Genomic DNA, 15,362 nt, shown 5'->3' with positions numbered 1-15,362 from the left:
CTGTAGTAATTTAAGTCATAAAATTATTATGTAAAGAAGAATTTCAAAAGCCAATGACTGCACAAAGCCTACCTCTATGAGTGTTTCCCTGAGATTGAGTCTTTTTTCTATAAGTTGACCATGTTCCTTAAGAAAGGTGCAGAGAAACAAACTGAGATTTTGAATAAAGTTCTGCTCATCATCTTTTCCATTTGAGTATGCAAGTCGAATATTGGTATTTAAAGGAAGCATCTGCAAGTTTAAATAGACAGTTAGTCTGCATATAAAACAACCAACTATAGACACTACAGTTAAGCCCCAAGATTCCAACTCCCTTTCATACTAATATTAGCTAACCCTTTGATTAGTTTTATTCTTGCTCGTTGACCCCTAAGATTGAGTTCTTTCTCCCCACCAAATAAAATTAGTTCGTTACTTTTATTAATTTAAAATGTTTGATAACCAATTTATAGAAACAAAAACATACACTTGCCTTTTTAAATTTTAATTAATTTTATTAAGTGAGAGGTATGGAGGCAGAGAGACAGACTCCTGCATGTGCCCAACCGGGATCCACCTAGCAAGCCCACTAGGGGGTGATGCTCTGCCCATCTGGGCCATTGCTCCATTGCAACTGGAGCCATTCTAGCGCCTCAGTGCCCAGGCCACTTTTTGCTCCAATGGAGCCTTGGCTGCAGGAGGGCAAGAGAGAGAGAGGAAGGAGAGGGGGAGGGGTGGAGAAGCAGATGGGTGCTTCTCCTGTGTGACCTGGCGGGGAATCCAGCCTGGGACTTCCACACGTCGGTCCAACACTCTACCACTGAGCCAACCAGCCAGGACCTTGCCTTTTTTTAAATGTTGCCTTACACATATTTAAAATGAAAATTTTTTAATGATCGTACTCTGGATGGTCAGGAGGCATGAGGACGTACAAGAACATTCGTACTACTCAGAGAATTAAATAGCTTATTTTTCACAACTCCTTGGGTCTATTATACCTATTTTTGTATTTGATGTCCTCGGCTTGGACGATTTTTCCCCCTTTAATGTTGCAAGTAAGATTTCCTCAGAATATACTTGGAATTTACCCTGTATCAAATGTTTTCCTCTTTATGTTAAATAATCAATCTATTTAGATCATAAATATAATAATGAATTATTATGAGTAACCTTCTAGATAACATATTTAATCAAACTAGGAATGAACAATTATTCATTTCAAGGACAAGGTCAGAAACAGAACTGATTATTAAAAACCACAGATTTGCTGCCTGATCAGGTGGAGGTGCAGCTGATAGAACGTTGGTCTGGGATGCTGAGGTTTCTTATTCTAAACCCCAAGGTCACTGGCTTGTACGAGGGATCCTAGACATGATCTGCATGGTCTCTGGCTTAAAGCCCAAGGTTACTGGCTTGAACAAGGGGTAAGTGGCTTGGCTGGAGCCCCTTCAGTCAAGGTACATATGAGAAAGCAATCAATGAACAACTAAGTGCTGCAACTGCATCTATGAGTTGATGCTTCTCATCTCTCTCTCATGCTCTTAAGAAAAAAAAAAAAAAGTACATATTTACAAACTTTCAATGCCTTTTAAAAATGTTCTTTAAGCCTGACCAGGCGGTGGTGCAGTGGATGGAGCGTCGAAGACCCAGGTTCGAGACCCCAAGGTTGCCCAGCTTGAGTGTGGGCTCATCTGGTTTGAGCAAGGGGTTACTCGGTCTGCTGAGGCCCGCAGTCAGGGCACATATGAGAGAGCAATCAATGAACTAAGGTGTTGCAATGAAAAACTGATAATTGATGCTTCTCATCTCTCTCCGTTCCTGTCTGTTCCTGTCTAACCCTGAGTCTCTTTCTGTCTCTGAAAAAAAAAGGGGGGGGAGTGTTCTTTAATATGTCTACTTAATTTTATGTAGTAACTATGCAGTCACATTTTTAGCTGGTGTATTATAAGCTGTGGTGAAACCATTCAAATCCAACCCAAATTTTTCTTTAATTTTAATCTTTTAAAGATTTTATTTATTGATTTTACGAGTGGGTTGGAGGTGGGGCGCTACGGGACAAAAAGTATTAACTCATAGATGTTGTTCATTGATTGCTTGTTGCATGTAGCCCAGAGTTTTGAACCTGAGATCTCAACATTCCAGGCTGATGTTCTATCCACTCAAACACTACAGGCTAGGCCAACCAAACCTTTTCTATGGCATTGAAATTTAGTCTGTTCTTAAAGGCGTTCATTTACCTGTTTTAACTGCATCATTGTCAGTGTAAATAGTGTTACAAACTGTTCCTCATATTGGCTCACACTCACACCAGCAATCTCAGTGAGGCACTTCAGAGAGACATTTCGAAACATTGGAACATTCAGGAACTACGGCCATAAAAAAAAAGCATAAAATTAAATTGTCTGCAACACTTAAAATAAAAAAAAATAAAAAATAAAAAAAGGGAGATAAATGGGTAATACACTTTGTTTTGCAAATGTTATTTTGAGGAAATTTCATTATCCACCCAATAGAAAATAAATATTTTAGGAGCTAACTGTGCTTTCTGATGATGTGTCCCTGGCCGTCTAAAAAACAAGAAGTTGTTTAGTAACCTGCCTAGGACCTATTATGTGACTTTTAAAGACATCATGTTTTCTGTTTAGTTTAAAAAGAACCCAAATTTTTATAATTGCTCAGAATTTTAAGAAACGGGCAACACACCTATGATTAATGAACAGTGTGGGAAAACTAGCTCTTTCATATTCTATGCTGAGAAGGTATAAAAATGGTATGCCATTTGTGGCCTGTAATTCAGGAGGCATCAGAAGACCTGGCTACTGAACTGATACTCATATAAATCCATACAAAATAAATATTCAGACAAGAGCATAAATGTCTTGATAAAAAATGTTACCAGAACTACCGTTTACAACAGTAAACAACTTTATATGAAAATTATCTATTAATAAATGTCTCCAATATTATAAATTCATCTATCACATTAGCTCCTCAAAACCTGAACTACAAAGCCCAAAATGTAAATCACAACTGGCTGCTGTGATAAAGTCACAATTAAGCACATCATTTATTTATTACAACTACCAAGAAAAATATTTGAAAATATAATACAACCAACTGGTAACTAATTGGTTATCTCTTGAACAATTATGGAACCTCATAAATGCACCATATGGAACTGCTTTTAAATTATCAGAAAAAGATACTTTCCATCCTATAGAAATATTCCTTAACCTAGCTCATTGCGGCCTATATAATTACCTAAAACAAATTTAATTTCATTACAGTTAACGTGAAATTACATGGTATAGGTAAAGCAGTAAGATTTTGACAATATTTCGAAGAATTACTAACCGAAACTATGCAAAAGTTCTTTTGAGCAGTTTCCTTATCTCAGAAAAAAAGGTTGTTTATGGCTATAAATGCAAAACAATTGTTCTATATGAAAGAGCAATACAAAATAATATAATATATTCAACTATTAGGTAAAAAATTACTGAAATGTATTCATTCTACCTTATAAATTAATGTGCTGATTAACTTGGTCTCAAAAATATATCCCAGTGGAATCCAGTTAAGAAATCTGAGCAAAGTTTCCAATGTTGCATGTACAAGTGGAGCATTCTGGGAATTTTCCTGCAACAAAAATATACCTATAAATTATTTTTATCTTCTTATAACTTATTTTAAAAAGTGAAATCAAAAGCACTTACCATCACAAACTGACACAGCTGAAAGATTTGTGAGAACTCATTGCACATGCTAAAAAAAAAGCGACCAGTTTAGAAGAGAAATAGAATTTAGAAGTCAAATACAGTGATTATTTTATGTAAATACATACTAACAAATATTAAAAATTTTAGCAATCTGGTCATTAAAAACTTGAATTACTTCTATTTGAACACATACCAAAAAGTTCATCAAAAGCTACAAAGTTATTAAAAACTATGTGTTTGTTCAGGTCTGGTCCTTACTCTATTTTAATATCAATCAGTTTAGTCTTTTTTATCATATTTATAGTTGTGAGTACATGAAATAGATTATTATTCCTATTATTTTTTTAGCAAGCGAGAAAGACAAGAGACAAACAGGAAGGGAGAGAGATGAGAAGCATCAAGTTGTAGTTGAGACACTTTTAGTTGTTCTTTGGTTGTTTCTCGTATGTGCCTGAACCAGGGGTTTGGGGGTGGGGGGGAAGGTCCCTCCAGCCAAGCCAGCAACCTTAGGGTTTCAATCCTAGGTCCTCAGTGTCCCAGGTCAATGCTATATATCCACTGTGCTACCTACCTAGTCAGGTCAGATTATTCTGGTATTATTATTGTATTATTTTCCAAAAAACTATAAACCTTCTTGCCCTTCTGTATGTCACAAATTCTAAAATGTGCTTATACACCAAACCAGAATGAGAATTATAAAATCTGACACTAGTCTGAGTACATAAAGTTATAAAGGCAGTAATATACTGCTGTGCCCTAATAACAATAAATTTTTACTACTAAGAAGGAAGAAAATAAACTCTGGCATGATCCAAGTGTTTACAGTACGGAACTGATGAGATACAGGCTTAGCATTCAGTTGGCATTTGAACACAAGTCATTTTCCTTGGAATCTATAAGTAGTTGGCCACCCCAAAAGGGCTTCTGGGAACTCTCAACCTATAATCCTTTCCCATGTGATGTGTGACGTTACTTTCTGTGACAATGAATGTGTGATAGCCTATCTTTAACACCACGAGTACTTTTTAAGCCTCTAGATGTAGAATATTAGGTCCATGGTAGGACTATTTATATTTGTAATCAAATCTCTGGTCAGGTAAGCTCAGTTCGTTAGAGCACTGTCCCCAAATGCCAAGGTTGTGAGTTTGATCCCTGTTAAGGGTATATGCAAGAATCAACCAACTGCCTGATCAATGGTGGCGCAAGGGATACAGCAGTGACCTGTGATGCTGAGGTTTCAGGTTCAAAACCTGAGGTTGCTGATTCGAGCCCCTTATGCAAGGCATATATGAGAAGCAATGAATGAACTAAAGAAATAAAACAACACAACTACGAGTTGATGCTTCTCATCTCTCTTCCTTCCTGTCTTTCGCCAAAACACAAACAAAAAACACCCCAATTAATGCATAAGTGAAATAATAAATCGATGTTTCTTTCTGTCTCTCTAAAATTAGTAAGTTTGCACACAAAAACGATTAAAAGTAACCTAACATATTCTAATCTACCTCCAAATTCCTTTAAATAGTTTGAGAAATTACTTAAACTTCTAATACAAAATACTTGCCTGTCTTTTAAATGCTTAGCTTTTACTTGAGTTATCTGTCCACTGGAGAAATCAAATACTTCTTCACTCAAGAGTTTAAGAATCACCATATTATTCTGACAGAGACTTTCACTGGTCCTACTTGCTCCAACAATATCACTGATAAAAGTTGGCCAATGTTTTGGCCATTCTTGTTTCAGTATCTAAAATAAGTAAAAAAATACCATTTTCACTTCACCTGTCAATGAAATGTCACACTAAAAGTATTAAACCACTTTCGATTTTCTACTTATATAAAATAGAAAATGTGCCCCCCCAAATATACTGGATAGAAAGTACAATATAGATCAAGTCCTCTGTGTCTAATGCCCATTGATTCTTCTTAATTATATCAACTGGTCTAATCTGGCTCTAATATGTATGTATATCAGTATTTGCCAGATAGGTACAAATTATAGGAGACGAGCAATAAAAAGGTGATATGCAGGGAAAAATCACTTTGCTTGGAATCTGCCCTTGATATATAGTGGAGTTTGGACACATCAATTTCAAAGAAGGCATTACAATTGGGGATGAAATTATCTTTGAACAAAAGCCTAATAGACTGTTGTACACTAGGGATTTCCCAACCAGGTATTCTGTTATAGCACCTGTAAGAGTTAAGTAACCATCTTCTTTGCACTGTTCTTTCTCCTCATTCAGAGATAAGCTACTAACAAAAAGTCCTTAGTATAAAAGCCAGTTTAACTTAGTGAAAACACAAATGTTTTAAAAAAACAAGTTCCCAAATTTTATTAAATATTTACAAAATTTATTTCTCTATCATACACCAATTAATCTCAGAAAAAATTTTTGACACAAAATATAGGAAAATATAAAATCTCAAAAGTTAGACGATACAGAAAGTTGAAAAAGCTAAATATAGAGATCAATTAAAGGGATGCTAAATTCAAGGGCAATGATTTATGAATTAAGTGACATAAACGACATGAAAAGATAACATGCACAGTACAAAGGAAATGACAACATTTTAAACAAGTCCAATCCATACTGGATCCACAAAAGTGATGGGTTTACAGTATTTCGTGTTTTCTACCACAGCAAATTAATAATTTCAAACACTAGACAGTAGATTAACAATGATAGTCATTATAAAGATATCACTACTTCTGCAAGATGTTAGTTTCATAGTTCCATTTTTTAATAAAGTAGGTTCAAATATTTTGTTCAAGTAATCATCCTAACTGAAGCATTTATTTTGAGAAAACAGTGAATCAAGTAAAAGCTTACCTGAACAAGAATCATATTCAATTTCCCGATATATACCTTTTCCTTCTAAAAAAAAGAAAAATGTTTAGATTAAAAGAGGGTCTAAAATAGGTATAGAAAGAACACAAGCAAAGGAAACCTGAGAGAAAAATAATTGTGCAACTATTGAAAATGATTGTGCATGTCTCTGCAGATCTGTGACAGAGAAGGTTTAAGGTTGAGGATTCAATATTTAAGTAATTTTACATTGCCACAATAATCTTAAAAAACAAAACAAAAAACTCTTACCTCCACACAAGTTGGGTCAGATGACGTCTTGATAATGAGGCCAACAACGTATTTTTTTATTCCTATGGGGAGAAAGAACCCCAATACTTTTATAGCACGCTAATAAATCTTAAGAAAAAAATTAGTGGAAGAAGGCAGAGCTGTCAGATAACATGCCCAAATACATCACCATGTTGGCATTTTAGTGTACACTTCTTTACATTTTTAGGTTTCATTGTTAACCTTTACAAAATATAAACAGTAACAATTAACTTCTAAGATATTCTCTAATGCTATACTTGTTAAATACACCAACCACATCTTAGATTTTGAATGAAAAAAATACGCAATTAATATATTGTTCATTTAAATAAATAAATACATCAACTTATTTTGGTTGGTTAAAACTGCAAAAACTCTGAAGATCATTAAAAGCAATATAAAGAAGTTTATGCAAAATATTCATGAATCAAGGTCAGGTATTTTTATTCTTTCTCAATATATATTATAACATTCATCTTGGAAATGTAGTTTTAACTTTCCCCCCACTAAAGTATAGAAAGTTAAAGAGGCACATAAGAGAAGCAACCATTGAGTGCACAACTAAATGGAACTAAGTGAAATAAGTTGATGCTACTCTCTCCCTCTTTACCCCTTCTTCTGTCTCTCAAATCAATGAAAAGGAAGACTATAAACCAAGATTCTTTAAATAGTTATGACTCCATACTTTCGATTTTAATTTGCATCATTCAGAATTTACAGTGCATTCTCTATAGGTTCCTTTAGATTTTAAAATAATGTGTTACAACTACATTATCATACCATACCCAAAGTGTCTGAGGCAGGAACCCCAATTGAAAAACTTTTCATTTCCCCACTATGTAAAGACTACATTATTTTAGTTTTTGCTTGCCAAATTACTTACAAAGATTTTCAAACTTCAGAGCTCTCTGAACTTTGGAACTATAGATGAGTTGGTGAAACAGCTTGCCCAAACCCTTATCTAACAAATTAGAATACTAGATTCTAATTTTCTTTTAAGAATTTGCTGAGAATTTACCTATAATAATTAGCAGAAAATATAATAAAAGTGAAAACAAAATTCTTACATGATTATGAAACTAGCTCTTCATAAGCTTAAGTATTAAATTCACTGTTTTATATATGGCTCCCTTTCATTGGTACTTGAAAATACCTTCTTTTACTGAAAATAATTTTTATCAATTATAGCAAAACTAGCCATTTACTTTAATGTCCCAATTAAAAACTTTCAAAAAAGAATATAAAAACAACTTTCCAAATTGTTGGAAAATTTTATTAGTACAATAAAGTAAAATATATTGCAGTGTCAACAGAAAATATGTTAAGTAGTGTCAACATTATGGTAGAACATTTAAAAATACTGCCTGTGTGTGTGTTGTTTTTTTTTTGTATTTTTCTGAAGCTGGAAATGGGGAGGCAGTCAGACAGACTCCCACATGTGCCCGACCGGGATCCACCCGGCATGCCCACCAGGGGGCGATGCTCTGCCCATCCGGGGTGTTGCTCTGTTGCAACCAGAGCCATCCTCAGCACCTGGGCCAACTTTGCTCCAATGGAGCCTTGGCTGTGGGAGGGGGAGAGAGAGACAGAGAGGAAGGAGAGGGGGAGGGGTGGAGAAGCAGATGGGCACTTCTCCTGTGTGCCCTGGCCGGGAATCAAAGCCGGGACTTTTTTTTTTTTTTAATTTATTCTTTTTAGAGAGGGAGGGGGGAGAGAGAGAGAGAGAGAGAGAGAGAAAGAAGGGGGAGGAGCAGGATGCATCAACTCCCATATGTGCCTTGAACTGGCAACCTCAGTGCTTCCAGGTTGAAGCTTTATCCACTGCGCCGCCACAGGTCAGGCCAAAGCCGGGACTCTTGCACACCAGGCTGACGCTCTACCACTGAGCCAACAGGCCAGGGCCAATACTGCCTGTTTTTAAGAAAACTTCTTAAACAGTTCACACATATGCAATGTAATGGAAATTATGTTCTTTACATTTTAAAGTCAGTTCCTCATTATGCAAAGACACCATAATAACTGTTGCAGACAAGACCCACCAAATAACACTAAAATGAATTCACAAATCTTCAGGAGAAATGGAATATCTGCACAGCCTCAAATTATCTTCCCAAGATATTTATTGCTTTCAAAGTGAAAAACTGTTAATTTTATAAATAGAAAACTAGCAGGTAGTGCCATAAACAACTGATAAATTTTAGTAACTAGTGAATTAGACATACTGATTGACATTATGTACCCCCTGAATTGGTGGACAGAGGAGACATCACATGTGGTACTTACTCTAGCTTAAAAAAAAAACCAAACAATCCTGAAACGATCTAAAACAGAAATACACTATACAAAATAAGTGACCAGAATTCATCAAGTGTCAGTTATAGAATCAAGAATTAAGAACTGTCACAGATTAAGAGACTAAGACACACAGCCACAAATGAATTGTAGAACAGAAAGAGCCTGACTAGGCAGTGGCACAGTGAACAGAGCACTGGACTGGGACACAAGAGGACCAAGGTTTGAAATCTCAAGGTCCCTAGCTTGAGCATAGGTCCCTGGCTTGAGCAAAGGGTAACCTGCTTTGCTATAGCCCTCTGGTCAAGGAACAAAGAAAGCAATCAAATTAACATCTAAGGTGCCCCAACAAAGAATTGATGCTTATCTCTCTCCCTTCACGCCTGTCTGTCCTTCTCTCTGTCTCTTGGTCACAAAAAACAAAACCAGTAAGAGGATATTAAAGAGAAAACTTGTGAAAATTGAATTAAGGTCTATAGCTCAGTTAATACTACTGAACCAATGTTAACTTTTGGTTTGATCATTTTATTATGATTGTATAAATAGTTACTATCAGGGCAAACTAATATATGGTATGAATGCATTCTGTACTTTTTTTATATACAGTGGTACCTTGAGATACGTGTTTAATTTGTTCTGTAACCAAGCTCATCAGTCAACTCATGTATCAAACAAATTTCTCCCATTTAAAATAACTGAAATAGATTTAATCCGTTCTAGCCCTGTGAAACATCCCCAAAACATCCTATATTATAAAAAAAAAGACATGTTCTAATTAAGAAACACACGTATACTTCCCAAATGTATAACAAAATATATGAAATAAAAGAAAAAGTGTTATTTAGTACTGTATGTATTCTTACCTTGGAGACAGACGAATGCGGCTAACGAAGGTGAATGGTGGAGGGAGGGAGGGAGGAAGGGATGCAGGCACTGGGGACACGTAAACTAAAACTGCACTTTCTTAACACTAAATATAAACTAAACTGCATTTTCTTTAAAGAAAACTAAAACTTCACTTTCTTTACTTAAAATGAAACCACAAAATCTTAATTGTAAAAAAATGCACTTTCTTAACTTTAAAACTTAACCTAAGCCTAACATTACATATTTTTCATTTAATCATCACCTGTTTTTGCCTTTTTGGCTGCACTTTCACTTGCAGGACTTTTGAATAAAAATCTATCCAAAGAGGTTTGCTTTTGCCTGCCTTTTCAAGTGTTGCGGAAATGTGACAAATAAGTGTCATTAAAAAGTGCTGAAGCTCCACCAGCTGAAACTTTTCAATGACTTGAAAGCTTCTCCCACATTGCCAGCATGTATTTAATTTCACTTGTAGAAATCACTTCCTCCAACTCTACCTCCTCCTCACTACTAATCTCTTGCAGAAGCTCCTCCGTATGTTGCATCATCTGTAGCTCCTTCAACTCCTCAGTTGAGAGTTCCTCCTCATGTTCCTCGAGGAGCTTGTTTACATCACCCTAATCTACCTCCAGACCCATCAACTTTCTGAGAGACACAATCTCATCAGAATGCTTCTACCTCAGTCTTGGTCTCTAGTTCGAATCCTTTCAAGTCCCTGTCTGCAACACCACCATGCCATATCTTTTTCCATGCCAAGTTCAAGGTTCTTCTTGTAACCTCTTGCTGTGCCAAGTCAATAATACGTAAACATATCACGATGTTGTAGTGATTTTTCCAAAACTCTCAGAAGGGTTAGAATTGTATTCTCAGTCACCTCAAGCAGGGGTGGAACAAGTGCTTTGTGTAAAGCTTTTTAAAGTTGGAAATGACCTGCTGATCCATAGGTTGCAAGATTGAAGTTGTGTTGGGTGGAAGGTAGACGACTTGCACAACTTTGAACTCACAGAGAATGTCATCTTCAAGACCAGGTGGGTGGGCTGGAGCCTTATCAAGGATTAGTAATGCTTACATCGGGACTTTATTTTCTTGAAGATATTTCTTCACTGCAGTACCAAAGACAAGATTTACCCATTCAATAAAAAACTGCCATGTAACCCATGCCTTAGCATTGGCGTGCCATATAACCTGCAGTTTTTAAGAATCTTGTGAGTCTTAAAGGCTCGAGGATTTTCGGAATGATACACTAGCAGTGGCTTTACTTTACAGTCACCGCTAGCATTTGCACACAATGCAAGGATCAGACAGTCCTTCATGGGTTTATGGCCTGGCAGCTTCTCCTCCTCTGAGGTAATGAAAGTCCTCCGGGACATTTTTTTCCAAAACAATCCTGTTTTGTCATAGCTGAACACTTGTTGGGGGATGTAGCCTTCCTTTAAGATAAGCGCAGCTTCAGGTCGCCGGTTCAAAACCCTGGGCTTGCCTGGTCAAGGCACATATGGGAGTTGATGCTTCCAGCTCCTCCCCACCTTCTCTCTCCCTCTCTGTCTCTCTCTCCCTCTCTGTCTCTCTCTCTCCCTTTCTCTCTCCTCTCTAAAATGAATAAATAAAATTAAAAAAAAAAAAAAAAAGATAAGCGCAGCAAAACGTGAGATGTATTCCTCTGCTGACTTAATGTTAGCACTTGCAGCTTTACGATGGCTCACCAGCAAGTGGATGCCAGATCTCTTCTTGAAATTTTCAAACCAGCTGTGACTTGCTTTAAACGTATCTTCTGCTGCCTCTTTTGAAGTTGATGGTTCTGTCTTCAAGTCGCTGTAAATAATACGTGCCTTTTCGCATATTACAGTCTCCGTCACTGTATCTCCTGCCACCCTTTCTTTCACCCACACCAGCAGAAGCTTCTCCATTTCTCCATGGATTTTGTCCTTAATTGGGACAGAATTGTAGTTCCTTTTTGCTCAATTTGCACTTTTGATGGCATCCTTTTGTTTTTTGTAGATGTATTGCAGTCGTACAGCCTTGCCAGTTCAATCATTTGTACACCATGCTCACCTTTTTATATTATTTCTTGCTTTACTTCTATGGACATCATTCTCTTCTTCTCACCACTGTCCTTTATGCTCACTTTCTTCGGCCCCATGATAGCACACAAAAAAAGTTAGTAAAAAGTGAAAAATGATGCAAGAACGAGTACAGTGCACGAGATTCAACTTGATTCTGCAGGTAACACGTGAGAAAGAACGAGATGCTGGTGTTGTGCTGCTGATACTGGACCCGTGCGCCAATTAGCAGCAGCTTCCTGAATCATGACTCATATCTCGGAATTTCGCTTGGATCTCGAATAAAAATACGAACCGAGTCGCAGCTTGTATCTTAAAAAATTCATATGTTGGTCTGCTCATATCTCAAGGTACCACTGTACAGTCCAAAATTATTTTCAAATCTTAAGTGGCTTTGTGGGCAAACAAAATAAGGCCTAGTTTTAATAAGATAATTTTTAAAATAAAAATCTTTATGTATCACACAACAATCTCACACGATCTTGATATCCACTAGATCTAGTCAAAATATAATTCTGACATCAACCTTTCTATTTACATATAAATTACTATCATTAAATCCCCCCAAAATAAAAAAGAGCAATTAAAATAAATAAAATAAAAAGCATTTCTCTGAAACCTCTTAATCCAGGTTATAAAAGTTTAAAAATAGAAAAACACAGCCTGTTCTGATTAATAGCACGAAATAAGAAATTCTGTAGTTTTCTTTTAAATCTGTCATAAGGAACAAGACAATGTCCATAACTACTACTGTTGCCTCCAGTTGGGAGTATTTAAGATTTTGTGGCTTTTCTCAGCCTCAGAGAATACAAAACAGGACTGGATATAAAGTAGATCCTGCCACTCTTCTGTTACTGAATAATCATTAATTTTCCCTCTTTTTAGAGGCCTCCAAAATTTACTGTAGAGTTAAAAAATGGGAAAAGATGAAAATAGCCCAAAAAACTAGAAAGTTCTCACCAACAATTAAGTCCCAATTTAATGTGACTCTACCGTGATCAGAAATTCTGTTCCTTCAATAGACTGGAACTATATGTAAATAACATTGTTTTGATGAAGTATTTTGGTCTTTTTAATGTCTGTCTAGAATCTCCTACTGTAAGATACCAGAGCTTATTTGCTCAAGTAACATTAACTCCTTCCCAAATTCCTTCCTATAGTTTACCCAACAATTTTTTAAAAGCAGCTCAATTAAGACAACTCTTACAGTCTCTTCCTGATATGCCAAGGTTGCAAATTCAATCTCCAGTCTTGGCCCATACAAGAATCAATCAATGTGCCTGAGCAGGCGGTGACACGGTGGAAAGAAAGAGCATTGGACTGGGATGCAAAGGACCCAGGTTCAAAACCTGTGGTCACCATCTTAAGCGTGGGCTCATCCACTTGAGCATAGGATCATAGACATGACCCCATGGTGGCTGTCTTGAGCAAGGGGTCAGTTGCTCGGCTGTATTCCATCCTCCCTCCCCCCAGTCAAAGCACATATTAAAAAAAGCAATCAGTGAAAAACTAAGGTGCTGCAATGAAGAACTGATGCTTCTCATCTCTCTCCCTATCTGTCAGTTCCTCTCTCTGTCAAAACAACAACAAAAACCCCACACAAAAAAAAAACCTCCCAAATTTTTAAACTTACCAGTAATCAATTTATTGAAGTGTTCGTTTTTAACAAACAAAAAGACTACTTTAAAAATGCCTAACTAGGCCCTGGCTGGTTGGCTCAGCGGTAGAGCGTCGGCCTGGCGTGCGGGGGACCCGGGTTCGATTCCCGGCCAGGGCGCATAGGAGAAGCGCCCATTTGCTTCTCCACCCCCCCCCCCTTCCTCTCTGTCTCTCTCTTCCCCTCCCGCAGCCGAGGCTCCATTGGAGCAAAGATGGCCCGGGTGCTGGGGATGGCTCCTTGGCCTCTGTTCCAGGCGCTGGAGTGGCCCTGGTCGCGGCAGAGCGTCGCCCCTGGTGGGCGTGCCGGGTGGATCCCGGTCGGGTGCATGCGGGAGTCTGTCTGACTGTCTCTCCCCGTTTCCAGCTTCAGAAAAATACAAAAGTCCAAAAAAAAAAATAATAATAATAAAAATGCCTAACTAGTCATTAGAAGGCAAATATGATGTAAATTTTTCCAAATCTAAGAGTTTATGCATCTATATCATCTATACCCTATTTTCTCTATGTCAAGAAAAAAGTAATTGACGGTCTCATTTCAAATTAAAACAGCAATGCCAAAGAGTCAATATAAATAAGTGGAAAGTATCAACTTCAGCTACCTAAAAGGGTGAGTTTTAAGTAAATTCCACTTTAACCTAGAATGTATATATATTGCAAGTTGTTTACAAAGCGTATTAATAATCTTATTTCCCAATAACAGCTTTTAAATACTAGGTAATGATACGATTATTAAAAAAAGCAGTTGCCCTGGCTGACTGGCTCAGTGGTAGTATGTTGCCCATCAGCCCAGTCTGTGCAAGTCCCGGGTTCAATGCCTGGTCAGGACACACAGGAGAAGCAACCATCTGCTTCCTCATCCCTCTCACAGTCTTGGTTCAAATTGTTTGAGCCAAACAGGCCCCTGGTGCTGAGAATGGCTCCCCAGCCCTGTCCCAGGTGCTTAAAATAGCTCAGTCTCTGAGCAACAGAGCAGCTGCCCAGATGGGCAGAGCAGAGCCTAGTGGGGAGCCGGCTGGCCAGACCCTGGTTAGGGCGCATATGTAGGAGTCTGTCTTTGCCTCTCCACCTATCACTTAATTAAAAAAAAAAAAAAAGATAGTGAAAAAATGCAGTAACCCCTGGCCAGTTGGCTCAGTGGATACAGCAGCAGCCTAGTGTGCAGACATCCCAGGTCCGATCCCCAGTCAGGGAACTCATGAGAATTGACCATCTGCTTCTCTTCCCCTCCTCTCCCATTCTTGCAACCAGTAGCTTGCCTGGTTCTAGTGTTGGCCTCAGGCACTGAGGATAGCTTGGATGATTTGACCATCGGAGCCCCAGACTGGTTTATGACCTTAAACAGATACTGAACAAGAACTCTAAAAGATAATGCAGAAATTAAAATTTTATAGACTTCATACATCATTTTTAACAGCCAAAAGGTGAAAACCACCCAAATATCCACACATAAATGAATGGATAAACAGTGTGGTGTGTGCATGCACACACACACACACACACACACACACACACACACACACACACACACAGGAATATTATTTGGCCTTTTTAAAAAGGAATAAAATTCTGATACATGTTAAAACAGAGAAACCTTGGAAACACGTGCTAAGTGAAATAAATAAGGTAATAAACTAGAGTATCTAGTCATAAATGTATAAATTAATAAGTATT

General features: G+C 37.4%; 1 protein-coding gene across 3 annotated transcripts in view; it reads right to left on the bottom strand.

The window, feature by feature from the left end:
- Positions 1–15,362, bottom strand: part of XPO1 (exportin 1) — a 49,651-nt gene that overhangs the window by 11,923 nt on the left and 22,366 nt on the right. For all 3 annotated transcript variants that reach the window (XM_066378186.1, XM_066378189.1, XM_066378187.1), the window contains 7 exons: positions 6,796–6,857; positions 6,529–6,573; positions 5,260–5,441; positions 3,693–3,741; positions 3,496–3,615; positions 2,217–2,345; positions 73–231 (listed from right to left, as the gene is read on the bottom strand). In XM_066378186.1, coding sequence (XP_066234283.1) covers positions 73–231; positions 2,217–2,345; positions 3,496–3,615; positions 3,693–3,741; positions 5,260–5,441; positions 6,529–6,573; positions 6,796–6,857 — 746 coding nt within the window. The remainder of the gene's footprint in view (positions 1–72; positions 232–2,216; positions 2,346–3,495; positions 3,616–3,692; positions 3,742–5,259; positions 5,442–6,528; positions 6,574–6,795; positions 6,858–15,362) is intronic.

Source organism: Saccopteryx leptura, chromosome 3 (assembly GCF_036850995.1).
Source record: "Saccopteryx leptura isolate mSacLep1 chromosome 3, mSacLep1_pri_phased_curated, whole genome shotgun sequence".
Taxonomy (NCBI): domain Eukaryota; kingdom Metazoa; phylum Chordata; class Mammalia; order Chiroptera; family Emballonuridae; genus Saccopteryx; species Saccopteryx leptura.
The sequence above is the reverse complement of the archived record's forward strand: the minus strand, read 5'-3'. Positions and strand labels throughout refer to the sequence as shown.